At 38.7% G+C, this 12,520-nt stretch overlaps 1 protein-coding gene across 16 annotated transcripts in view; it reads left to right on the forward strand.

Annotated features, from left to right (window-relative positions):
* Nucleotides 1-825: 825 nt before the first annotated feature.
* The window catches only part of ablim2 (actin binding LIM protein family, member 2), a 148,657-nt gene continuing 136,962 nt past the window's right edge, over nucleotides 826-12,520 (forward strand). For 3 of the 16 annotated variants that reach the window (XR_014084617.1, XM_008434842.3, XM_081599329.1), the window contains exon 1: nucleotides 9,950-10,116. Coding sequence is in view for 13 of the 16 variants with exons in the window: in XM_008434842.3 (XP_008433064.1) it covers nucleotides 10,101-10,116 (16 nt within the window). In the remaining 3 variants the exon portion in view is untranslated. Of the gene's footprint in view, nucleotides 1,107-9,948; nucleotides 10,117-12,520 lie in introns of those variants that run through there. The other 13 variants (XR_014084616.1, XM_081599319.1, XM_017310474.2 and 10 more) reach the window with 7 other exon arrangements.

Raw genomic sequence — 12,520 nt, forward strand, 5'->3', positions numbered from 1 at the left:
ATCAGTTTTCATCACCAGCTGTTGATTGGTCCTAATAGGGAAAACTTGGTTGTAATACAGGTATTAATATAAAGTTCTGACCAAAAAAGCCCCATTTTATTGACCGTGATTGCTTTGTAAAATTATTTTTAAAAATGGGGGTTGCAGAATAGTTTGGCGCCCATCTCCAGAAAACACTGGGCAGGAGCCAGTAGACAGCCTGCAGAGGCAAATCAAAATTCAATCCAGTTCAAATAAAATAACAGAAAAGCAAATGTTTCAATGAAGTGAAAAAAATCCCTTATTATTTAATATGGACTACATCTCCCATGTGTTCTCACGCCAGCAGCAGAGTGGCGCTGGACCCTCTGTCAGACCGTTTTCTGTTACCCAACACTAAACCGGAAGCTTGGTCATATGTCCCCTCCAAAATAAAAACTAGAAGCTGACTGGTGAACGGTTGGAACGTTTTGGGGGGAAAAGAGGACAAAAACAAAAGTTAGGTAAGTATGGAGGACTAAAACTGACATATTCAAAATAATAGCAGAAATAGCACAATAAATAAATCAATACACATAAAATACACAGATTATTCTAAAAAAATAAAAAACTTTAACTCTATAATTTTATTCATTTTCATTTTTTCCAGCTTAGTTACAACAAATTGTATTTTTGAGCAAATAACTGTTTTGAATAAAAGTTATATTGCAGTCAATGTAAAAACAAGCAAAGAACCAATTAGTCCGGTTTATTCTGATTATATAGATATATATATAGATATATATATTAATCTGAAAAGGTCACAGCGGAAGCGACTCTATAGATGTCTGTCTAACTTGACTCCAGCGGCGCGGCCCACGGTTCACCCACACCCAGCCTGCGCCTTGTGCTGCGCGCGGGGGGAACCGGAGCAGCTCCGCAGTGGATCCCACGCAGGACATTGTGTTGTTGATGCGGCTGTTTGTGGAGTTCTGAGCGGCCTCAGCAGCCCGGAGTCATCCCCCTCTCGTCCTCATCACTGCAGGCTGCTGCTGGCATCATCCATGTAGGGTCATTGTGGACGGGAGTTGTTTACTAAGCATCATCTGATTGAAGAAAACATCTGACTGCTGTCATGAGCAGCACTGGTAAGAAAGACATTTCTAAAGGGTTTGACTGCAGTTAGAATGAAGGGATCTGGATATTTCGACCTGATCTTGTGTGTTAATCAGCACTTCGTCTGTTGCTGCTCTGTCTTTGTTTATGCCGTTTTTCGTTTCTTGAGTAAACATTTTGTCACATTTATGCACAAACATATTGTTTGTTTATCATAGTTCTTTGGCAAATAAAGTCATGTTTGCTAATGATAGAGGATGGGGTGTACAGAGATCTTTTTCTAATGGGACACTGCAGTCACTCCTCGTTCAGACTGAAGCCCAGCAGGTCTCTGTCCTGGTGCTGCTGCTGCTGCTGCTGCTGCTGCTGCTGCTGCTGCTGCGTCTACGTCTGATGTCATGACAGAAGCTTCAGCAAACAGATCCTGTACCTGCTTTTGTGGCGTAAGGGTAGAGGACAACCCCCATAAGGAGACTTTAGTCCTGGACGCGGCCGTCACAGGTTCAATTCCAGCCTGTTGACCAATTTCCTGCATGTCTTCCCTCTCTATCATGACCCACTTTCCCATCTAACTACTCTTAAATAAAGGCCACCTGAGCCAAAAAACCCTGGTAAAAAAGAGATCATTTATTAGTTTCCTTCTTTATTTGAATGTTGCCCAGTGATGGAATGACCACCTTTCCAGGGTGTGCCCCACATCTGATCTAATGACTGATGGAAATAGGACCAGTTACGCCGTGGAAGGAAAAGCGGATGGATGTTTAGTTCCCAACTAACCACTTAGCTTAGACAAACTCACTGCAATGAGCAGCTTCACTTCAGGGAATAATACTTAGTGTTTAATGGGGAAGGATGATTGAACCTTGTCTGTTAATTCCTTGCTTGATCACTACCACAAGCCTCATGAGGAGAGACCCATTCAATAACTTCTCGTGTTTCTGTCTGTTCTGTCTGAGTGAGTCTGGTAGCCTTAAGCTTATATTTTTTGGTCTAAAGCTAGTAAGCAAAATGCCATAACATCATTCAATGAGAACCTTGACACATTCTAAATATTGAATCAAAAAGTAGATAAGTTGTAAAAGCTTCTTAAAACTATATTTTTTAAGAAATGCACCCGCTGTTGGGCAAATGTTAGCAGTGATATGAGAAACGCACAAAAGTCACTGAGAAAAACTGTAAAATTAACAATCCTCAAAGTTTGGGGAACATCTTCACATTAATTTGCATATTATTTTAGATCAAGAAACTGTAAGATTACTGTTCCAAGTAAATCATTTTGAAGCAAGACAAATTTAAGAGACTGAATATGGGATCATTTCCTATGTTTTCACTGTTTTTGTACTTGATCCTTCATGGCATTTTTTGTCTATAGCAGTAAAATAATTTCAAAGCTTCTTTGTGTTTCCTTGACTCTCTTTGGAATAAGGATGGAAATTGCTAAGAATTTATTGATCTCACTTATTGATTTGATTCCTTACTTTTCAATTCTCATCGAGTTAGGAAGCAACTGTAATTCAAAATATGTACCATATTGTATTTGATTCAAACAAAATTAAAACTTGCTTAAACAATAACAATATCTCTGAAATAAACGTTTTAACATGAAATGCAACTTTCTGCACATTAAGTTTTTGTGCTTTTAATATAATAAACGAGCTTTGTCAGAATATATATTCTAACTCATTGAATATGACTGTAAATGTTGTGAGATGGAGATTATTCAAGGATTCAATTATTTTTATTGTCATGCCATTTCGCTATTGCTTGCTTGTGGAATGAAATTCAAACTAAGGTCCCACATCAAGAAGTCTACTAAATAAATAATGGAGTACTCTATGCTATATGTGTGTGTAAATAAATAATACATTTTGAAAAAAGTAAGATGTAAAAGCAGGGAAGAAACTGTTCCTCAGCCTGGTGGTTTTGTTCTGGATGTTCCTCAGCCTGGTGGTTTTGTTCTGGATGTTCCTCAGCCTGGTGGTTTTGTTCTGGATGTTCCTCAGCCTGGTGGTTTTGTTCTGGATGTTCCTCAGCCTGGTGGTTTTGTTCTGGATGTTCCTCAGCCTGGTGGTTTTGTTCTGGATGTTCCTCAGCCTGGTGGTTTTGTTCTGGATGTTCCTCAGCCTGGTGGTTTTGTTCTGGATGTTCCTCAGCCTGGTGGTTTTGTTCTGGATGTTCCTCAGCCTGGTGGTTTTGTTCTGGATGTTCCTCAGCCTGGTGGTTTTGTTCTGGATGTTCCTCAGCCTCCTGCCTGAGGGGAGCAGCTGGAACAGCCTGTGTGCAGGATGGGTGGAGTCCTTCATGATGCAGACCACATTCCTCCTGCACCTTGATGTGTGGAGGTCTATCATGGAGAAATAAAATTCAATTCATTCTGAAATAAAACCCAGCATACTACAGTTTAAAGACAAATTTGACTGGATTATTCTGCAGTCCTGACCTACCAATGCCAAGTGAAAAAGCAATGGACACAGCTCCTCTGCATACTCAGAGAGGATGCTACAGCCTTTTTTACTGGGTAAATACTAGCTGAGGTCACTGGTGCAAAGCACCTAAGCTGGTGTTTCTCACAAACACACACTCAGATCAGTAATTAGGCCTGCAGCCTGGTGTTGGCTTGTGACATTTCCCCTCACCCTGCTGTTTTACACAGGCCTTTGATGATGTGGGGAATGGCATGTTGTCTACCCTCTCACAAGCAGTTTGTTCACATGTGACTTTTCAGAGGTGCTAAACATATTGGACTGAAGCTGGAATACTATGATCTGCCTCCAGATGAAACAATTCTATAAATAAAGAGAGGAGAGAAACACAACTGGAAACTATTTGATGCCTAGCAAAGTGACACATTTTAGATTTTATTTGTGAGAAAAACAGCAGTATTTTGTCACTTTCTTAAAAACAAAAAACAATATGTTCTATTATATATTACTTTCCTAGTCCCAAGTTGATCTATGCTGTATATTAATTCAAACATCTATGCTGAACATGGAGACATTTTGATTTGGCAGCAGTCTTCAAGGTCAGCCATGCATTCAAAGGGAGATATTCATTATACTGCAAACAAAGAGTAAAACTACAAGCTGAGGGCAACTACAAGGTACACTAAACACCTGTAGCCACATAGTCAAGTGACCCTACTATATAGCTTCTATGTCTTTGTATAAAGGATAAAACACAAAAAGCACTGTACAGATCAGTTTATTGTGACAGTAATATAGTATAGTAGTATATAGTATATATCTAACCAAGAAACCCATATATTTAGTCAAAATGTATTTCTACTAGGCATGTAAAAACAATCAGAGTTGACTAAAGAACTTTACAATATATCAAGAAATCACCAATAAAATACATTTCAACTCAACACTGTCAATAAATCAACCAATGTTTGTATTTTTTGTAAAGTTTTCGATAATCGACACACTTCAATGATTTTCCACAGCAAAGTTTGTTCAAATTCAAAAATACTTCATTAATCCCAAAGGGAAATTAAATTAGTTAGTGCTAATTTAGCTAGCAATATTTTATGACTGGGAATGGGTCACAGAGTGACAAAAATAGAAATGTAGGCTTGCCTTCACTCACATACAAACTTGTGTTATTCCTTATATCTGGGTTGGTGATTCACTCTGAGGCTGCGGGCTCCCCACGAATGGTTCTCAGCCCCTAAGGTACCTCAAAGGGTTAGGGTTTAGAATGAAGGCCCAGAGTGCAGCTAAAACAGCTTCAACTATTCTGACAAAACTTTCCACATGATTTAGGTGCTTAAAGGAATTTTGATATTTCAGATCACATCTGTTAGGTCAGATACTAATGGTGGACAAGAAGGCCTGGCTCACAGTCTCTGCTCTAATTTATCCTAAAGTTGTTCTGTAAGGCTCTGTCCAGATTAGTGAAGTTCCTCTACACCAAACTTGCTCAACCATGTTTCTCTGAACTGTGTAGCTCATTAATCCATTCTTCAAAGAGTTATTGTAGACAGTGATGGCTGTTGGCAGGAATACTGACTCTTGTAGAGGTCTGTATTACAACGAATCTGAAGAAGACTCTGACTGAAGATACTCACAACCTTCCCCAGCTTTTAAGCCTGTGTCTCACCCACTAGTCGCCAGTGGATGGCACAGGTCACTTCAGTTAATAGTAACCACACACACCCACTAGAAAGAAACAAACGTACCCAGTACAACACTTTCATTCTATTGGCTGAGAGATTGCCAGGCGACTGTGCCAAAAGGGGTTTCCAAAAGTGAGCAGAGTCCGAGCAGAGACCAAGTGTGAGCGCGAGGAGAAGTTTTGAGTACAATCATTAGGAGTTTTGAGAAGACAGACATGAAGTCCTGCTTTCAAAATGAAAATGTAAGCAAAAGTATTAAAAGTTTTGAGAGCCAAAGACATGAAATCCTGCTTTCAGACTGAAAATGTATGCTCTTGGATTACGGCAAAAAAAAAACAATTCCCCCATACAACTTCCTGTTTGGTGTAGGCCATGGGTGCAAGAGACTTTTTTGCAGGCCTTGAGGAGTTGTTATGACTGGGAATGGGTCACAGAGTGACAAAAATAGAAATATAGGCTTGCCTTCACACACATACAAACTTGTGTTATTCCTTACCAATTATCATGCTTCTACAATGAAGTGCACAGAGGGTTTTGAAAAGTTGCCACAAGGCTTGTTGAGCCGTTTCTGTTGTGATTTTTGCAACTACCTTAAAATATGTAAATTTCGCACAGGCGTGATGACCGCCAAGTTTGCCGAGTTTTCATATATGTTAAGGCCTCCAAAAAGTCAATTAATTTGATGGAAGCTGAAAAGAAAATAAACATTATGGTTACAATAGGCCTTCACTGCGTCAGCTGCTCAGATCTAATGAATGGTGCTTCCTGGTTGGCTGCTTTGCAAACACCAAAGCAGAGTGTGCCAAGTAGCATTGTGCCTATGGTTTTCATCCGTTTGAATTTATGATTATTTCTATGTTGTTTAGTCATACCAGCATATTGCCTTATCACTACATTTAGTTTCAGTGTTTCTTCAATTTTGTTCTTTGGGTAGTTCATGCAAAAGTTTTGTTCACTCTCAAAGTGATATACCAACTACATTCTACACTACAAAACATATTTACCAAGGTCACACACTTGAGGATCAATCATAAGACCAGTAATGGCGATGGTCCTCTCCTTCAGGACGTGTGATTCATTCTTGTCTGGCTCCCTGCCTAATGAGTTGGAGAGGGTAGTTTGCTGTTATAGAGGTGGCCATTGTTCTGTTGGAGTCTTGAACATGGAGAAGGTCCAACATTATCATTGTTACCCTAAGGTAACAAAGGAAAGGAATTTCAAATTTCTAAATCACCAGGGGACTCATGTATAAAGCACAAAAATTGTGCGGCTCCATATTTTACGCACAAGTCGGCACGTATAAAAATGAACTTTGCGTCAAAGTTTGCGTAAATATACGCAAACCTTTTCTGTGAATATCAAACTAGCATCAAATCCGATGTTTTTCATGATTTTAATATTTTATTGTTTAAACGTAAATGATGAAACTGAACATCTATTCACAGACAATAACCTAACACACACACAAAATCAAGAAAATAACAATAAAAGGATGTGAAAACCTCACTAGAATATAATACATTTCCTCAGTTTTTGTCTCATAAAGATGTAATGCACTGTTCTGGTCGCTGAAGCGCATGAAATGCATGTTATCTGTGGGGAAATTTCATTCTGATTGAAAAAGAAAACAGGTTTGGATCAGCAGATTGACTCCAAACAGGTTTGATTATTTTCAGGGTGATCAAGGTGTGTCTGCAATCAGACATATCAGAAGCTGCATAAAGGTGAGCTGCGTAATTGCGGAGCGCTTTGGCTCTGATGGAGACGTCACCGATTGTTCAGAGATCACATTGATCTGGTGGTAAATGTTGATGATGGTTTATTAGCATTTAGATTAATCCAGACTGATCATCCTGGATCTCTGAGCAGAATTTAAAGAAGGAGCCGTGCGGTACCGGTACCGGTCCAGCTGCAGCTGCAGCCAGCCTTCAGTCCAGCCACCCGGTTTGTAAATGCGCCTTTATGGACAGAAAGCATCTCTATTCTGTAAATGTACAACTTACACATGATTTTAGGAAAGGTGCGCCGGTATGTACGTACGTACGGCTTATACATCCAAATTCATTGTGCGCCGCACTTTCTAAATTTTCTCCGTACGAAAAGTTTTAGTGTGAAAACTGCGCATTCTTTTATGCATGAGTCCCCTGGTTCCTCATGTATAAAGTGGCGTATGCACAAAAAATTTGTGGCACCTTACAAGTCGGCATGTATAAAAATTAACGTGGCGTGTAGGGTTACGTAAATATACGCAAACTTTTTACCTGCCATGAAAATGTGTGGCAACCACGCAAACTTTTTCTGTTTACAATAATAAACTGCAAAGCGTCAAACACCCCATCAGGACCATTTAGACCAAGAAGCATCAAACCTGATGGGTTTTTTTATAATTGTAATCTTTTATTGTATAAATGTAAATGATAAAATTGAACCACATTTATCCTCAGACAATAACATAACACACAGATACACACACTCACACACAAAATAAATAAAATAAAAGTAAAAGGATTTGCAAACCTCACTCGAATGTTGTTACACAAAGATGTAACATATTGGACATGGAGTTGGATTAGCAGATTAACTCTAAACAGGTATTTATGCTATTTTATGCAGTTATGGGTGGCTACAGTGGACCAGCAGCTGTGCTCTATTTCCCCCAAATTGTGATTCATAAAGGAAAGGTGCGTGGGTGTGTGCATGCATGGCTTTATGCATTTGAATGTTTTTGTTTTTCTAAATTTGTTCACATTCAAGCATTTAACACACATTTTTAGTGTGAAAACTTTGCATTCTGTTATACATGAGCCCCCTGATGACTATAGGGAAATACTGAAACTTAAATATGAATACAATGGTATTGTGAACGGCTAGGTTAGTAACTCACTTTGGAAATTGCACAAAAGAATTTTGAGCTTGGGTATAAGCCTGGCAACCTGCTGGCACAACGACATAAGGATACCCAAACACAGCAAATTCAAGTATTAAATGTTTTGGTGTTAGACTTTGTGCAAAAGCAGAGTTAATTTTACTCTAATAGAGTCACATTCTGTTTATGTAACTCTGGGGTGTATATTACTAGTAGTTAAAATCCAGTGTTAAAACAAAGTGTTTCCTTATCAAATCTAGAGGTGTTAAAATAGAATCAATAACTCTTTACTTCTTAACTCTGAACTCCTGCAGCGACTATAGGAGTTAATTCACTGACTCCGCCCCAGAATCACAGATTGGTCAGATTTATCAACCTTTCTGATCGATTTTTTTCCTTTGAAAAACTGTTGAAAGCGTTATTCCCGCTGTTGTGTCTTCTTATATACGTTTTGCAGCATGTTTTAATCCTTTTATTGCAGTGGTTCTTAACGTTTTTTGAGGTACCCAACCCCCCAGTTTCATATGCGCATTCACCGAACCCACCCTTCTTAATGTATTCTGTATGAAAATGTATTCTATCATATCACATGAACTGCATTGCATTGATACAGGCTTTACGTTTTCCACCTTGAAAAATGTATTAAGCATACTGCAGTTTGTATTGCTCAGCTGATATGTTAGACCTTTTAATAAGCAATAATGCACATTTTTCCACATTGTAATATGTTTTGTAATTATGGTGCACGTTTTGAAATAAATGCATTTGAGAAAATCATTGCCTCTTTAATAAATATTTTCCAAATAATTTTTAAAAGTTCAAAACAATAAAGTACCTATTTAATATTAATTACAAATAACTCTTAAGAAGTTAAATAAGTACTCTGTGAGAGTTAATATTAAGATCTAACACTGAATTAGTGTTAGTGAATGTTAAATTATTAACTCCAGCAGATTTGTTATTTGACACTTTATAAGAGTTAAGGTACTAACTCTCCAAAAAGAGTTACCTTAACATTTTCTAGTGTGGACCCATATAGACACTTTAAAAGTGTTGAAATCAAATCTGACAGTGTTAATCTGGGCCTCCTGGATTTGCTGTGAACCACAAGATCAGTTTGCATCATCAAATCTAAAACCGGCACTCTTAACCAACCCTGCTGACATAAGACGCAGATTCAGAGTTCTACTCTGAGCTACAGTATATTCTTCTGAGAATAATGTGACACAATCTAAACTGAATAAACCTGATAGGAACTATCTTGAGTCTGAATGAACTCTTCAAGAGGTGAAAGACACAATAAGCTCTTTACTTTCCCTTTAATGTGTTTAATGCAACGACATTGTTCACAGACCCAGTTGTAGTACCAGCTACAAAAGTAGTAGCATCACGACTACTTCTGAGGCCGGTACTACAAAAGAAGTAGCCGGTACTACTTTACCATGTCGGATAATGAATATATAGTCTACAACCAGTAAGAGAGCCATAAAAAAGTGCCAAACTCATACTATGATCTTATGAGAGATATTTAAATAAACAGCTAAGGCATTCCTACACATCTTACAATCAAAATCTGAAACTTCTCATTTTGCCATTGATATGTTCACTGACTACCTTTCAGAATAACCAATATTTGATATTTGTCAATTCAAGTTGATGCGTTTCCTTTTTTTTCTGGCATTCTTAATGGTTAGGTTATCAGTGAACTGTCAAAAGTTGAGTGCTGTGTGGACCTGATGAGCTCCTACTGGGACACACCCAGTAGGAGCTCATCAGGAGGAGGTGACATTCTCTTTGAGCTCTGCATGCTTCTATTTATAATAAATATTTGCCATAACTCAGAGAGGTGGGAGAGAGAGACAGTCACATGACCTCCAGCTCATTCCAGAGATAGTAGCGGACAGAAAGCTCACTCTGCTTTTCATTACTCCAGAGCTTTGCTGCATGCAGAGGATGTGTTCCAACACTGTCAGTGGACTCTGAAAAGATTTCTGGGATTTCACCTGGAATTCTTCTTGAAATATGAACACCTACTGAGCGACAATGCCAGAAGAGAAAGGTAGAAATGACATTCATTAACCTTCAAAGAGCTACTTGTAGTGTGCTCACAGGGCAAGAGGGTTGAAGGTAGACTTGTTTTGCAAATAGGCAACACTTAACTTTATGCTAATGTTGCTTTTGTTCTAAGACACAGTTTAGAAGCATCATTCTACACCTTAAAGATGAAAGTTTGTGTGGAGCACTGACTCAAACAGTTTGCCTTTACCTACTGCTCAATGTGTTTGTGTGTTGCGTTTCCATCCTGAAGCTTAAAGTGCTTCCCATGTGAAGGGGACAGTGGCAGAAACCTTAATGCCTTTGCTGCAACATCCCTGGCAGCTAGAATCTTGTCCTGGTCCCTAACCTGCATCCCTAACTCTGGATCTTGCTCCAATATTAAAGTATAAAGCTAAACGTTGGTCTAAAGTAATAAATACTCCACAAGTCATAATCTAGCAGGAGAGTCTTGATTAGTGAGGTATTAATCTAAATGTTGGTTCTCAATGTTTGATTGCTATTCAGTGTTGCTATTAGTAAGTTTAAAACAAAATGTTGGTTCCGGTTCTGGTTTGCTAAGTAGATGATATTTTATACATTTGTTCTATATTTGTAAAATATAAAGCTAGTTAGTTTTTTTAAATGCACAATATGGCTCTAGTTAGTTATAGTTTCCCCCCATTAATTACTATTTTTATTCATTTCAGTTAAATATGTTTTCTGAATATCAGTATTTGTTATTTCATTTGTAATAATATACAATAACTGTATAACCTCATAAAATGACCAGGTCAGGTTATGATATTATACATATAAGGTTTATAATTTTTCAGCACCAAAACATTAACCAAAAGTATGACAAACCTAAAACTAAACAATATTTAAATAATAACTAACAAAAACTAGCAAGCACACTATATTAACCTATAATAACATTGGTTTGAAGGAACAAATAAGCCCTACAACAAAATCTAGCTTTTCAGAAATCATCTGAAGTACTTCAGGAAATTTTTTCATTGTTGACCCAGTTGGCTATGACAAGAAATCTGACTTGGTGACCATATTTACTTCCTTTTCTTATCCCCAATCATTTTGCTTGCACTGGTAACCTCCATCTGTTCACTGCTGTCTTCATAAAGGGACATACCTTACTTTTGTATGGTGCGAAGGCGCGTCTCCGGTACCCACAAAAAGGGACAAAGCATGCTTGCTTTAGGGTGAGCACACACCCTATATTAGCTGTAAGCACCTGATCTGATTTATTTCTTGTGTAGAATTGAAATACTTTTCTGCAATGAAAGTGCACACAACACTATGCCAGTAGTGGCTCAGTGTTGCCAATTTCCCCTTAGCCCCCTATCGCCCCACGCCCAAGAGGGGGACAGAGGATCTCAGGTGTGTGACGTGTTTCATTGGCTGGTAGTCAGCCGACACGGAGACGCCCTGGACTATTTCAGACCCAACAGTAAACAGACCATCTACCCATCTGTTACAACCAGCAATGACAGTGCCTTGCTAAAGTGTTGACACCCCCTAACCCAACTATTAATAGCAACAGAGTGACGAGACATGAACAGTATTTAGAGTGAGAACAGAAAGTATTCAACCCCCTTTAATTTTTCTACTTTTTGTTTCATTGCAGCTGTTTGCTAAAATCAAAAAAGTTCATATTATTTCTCATGTATCCGATCTTGACAGAAAAAAAACAAATTAATTAAAAACGAAAAAGTGAAATATCACATGGTCATAAGTATTCAGACCCTTTGCTGTGACACTCATATTTAACTCTTGCTGTCCATTTGTTCTGATCCTCCTTGAGATGGTTCTACTCCTTCATTGGAGTCTAGCTGTGTTTAATTAATCTGAATGGAGTTGATTAGGAAAAGCACACACCTGTCTATATAAGACCTCACAGCTCACAGTGCAGGTCAGAGCAAATGAGAATCATGAGGTGGAAGGAACTGCCCAAGGAGCTTAGAGACAGAATTGTGGAAAGGCACAGATCAGGCCAAGGTTACAAAAGAAGTTTTGCAGTACTCAAGGTTCCTAAGAGTCCAGTGGCCTCCATAATCCTTGAATGGAAGAAGTTTGGGACGAGCAGATCTCTTCTTTAACCTGGCTGTCTAGCTAAATGGAGCAATCGCAGGAGAAGAGCGTTGGTGAGAGAGATAAAGAAGAGCCCAAAGATCACTACTGAGCTCCAGAGATGCAGTGGAGAAATGGGCAACAATCACTGCAGCTGCCAGTTGGGGCCTTCTGGCAGAGTGGCCCGACAGAAGCCTCTCCTCAGTGCAGACACTTTGGCATAAAGTTTGCCAAAAAACACATGAAAGACTCCCAGACTATGAGAAATAAGATTTTCTGGTCTGATGAGACCAAGATTGAACTTTTTGGTGTTCATTTTAAGCGGTATGTGTGGAGGAAAC

The sequence above is a fragment of the Poecilia reticulata genome, chromosome 18 (genome assembly GCF_904066995.2).
Source record: "Poecilia reticulata chromosome 18, P_reticulata-male-v2, whole genome shotgun sequence".
In the NCBI taxonomy this organism is placed as follows: Eukaryota; Metazoa; Chordata; class Actinopteri; order Cyprinodontiformes; family Poeciliidae; genus Poecilia; species Poecilia reticulata.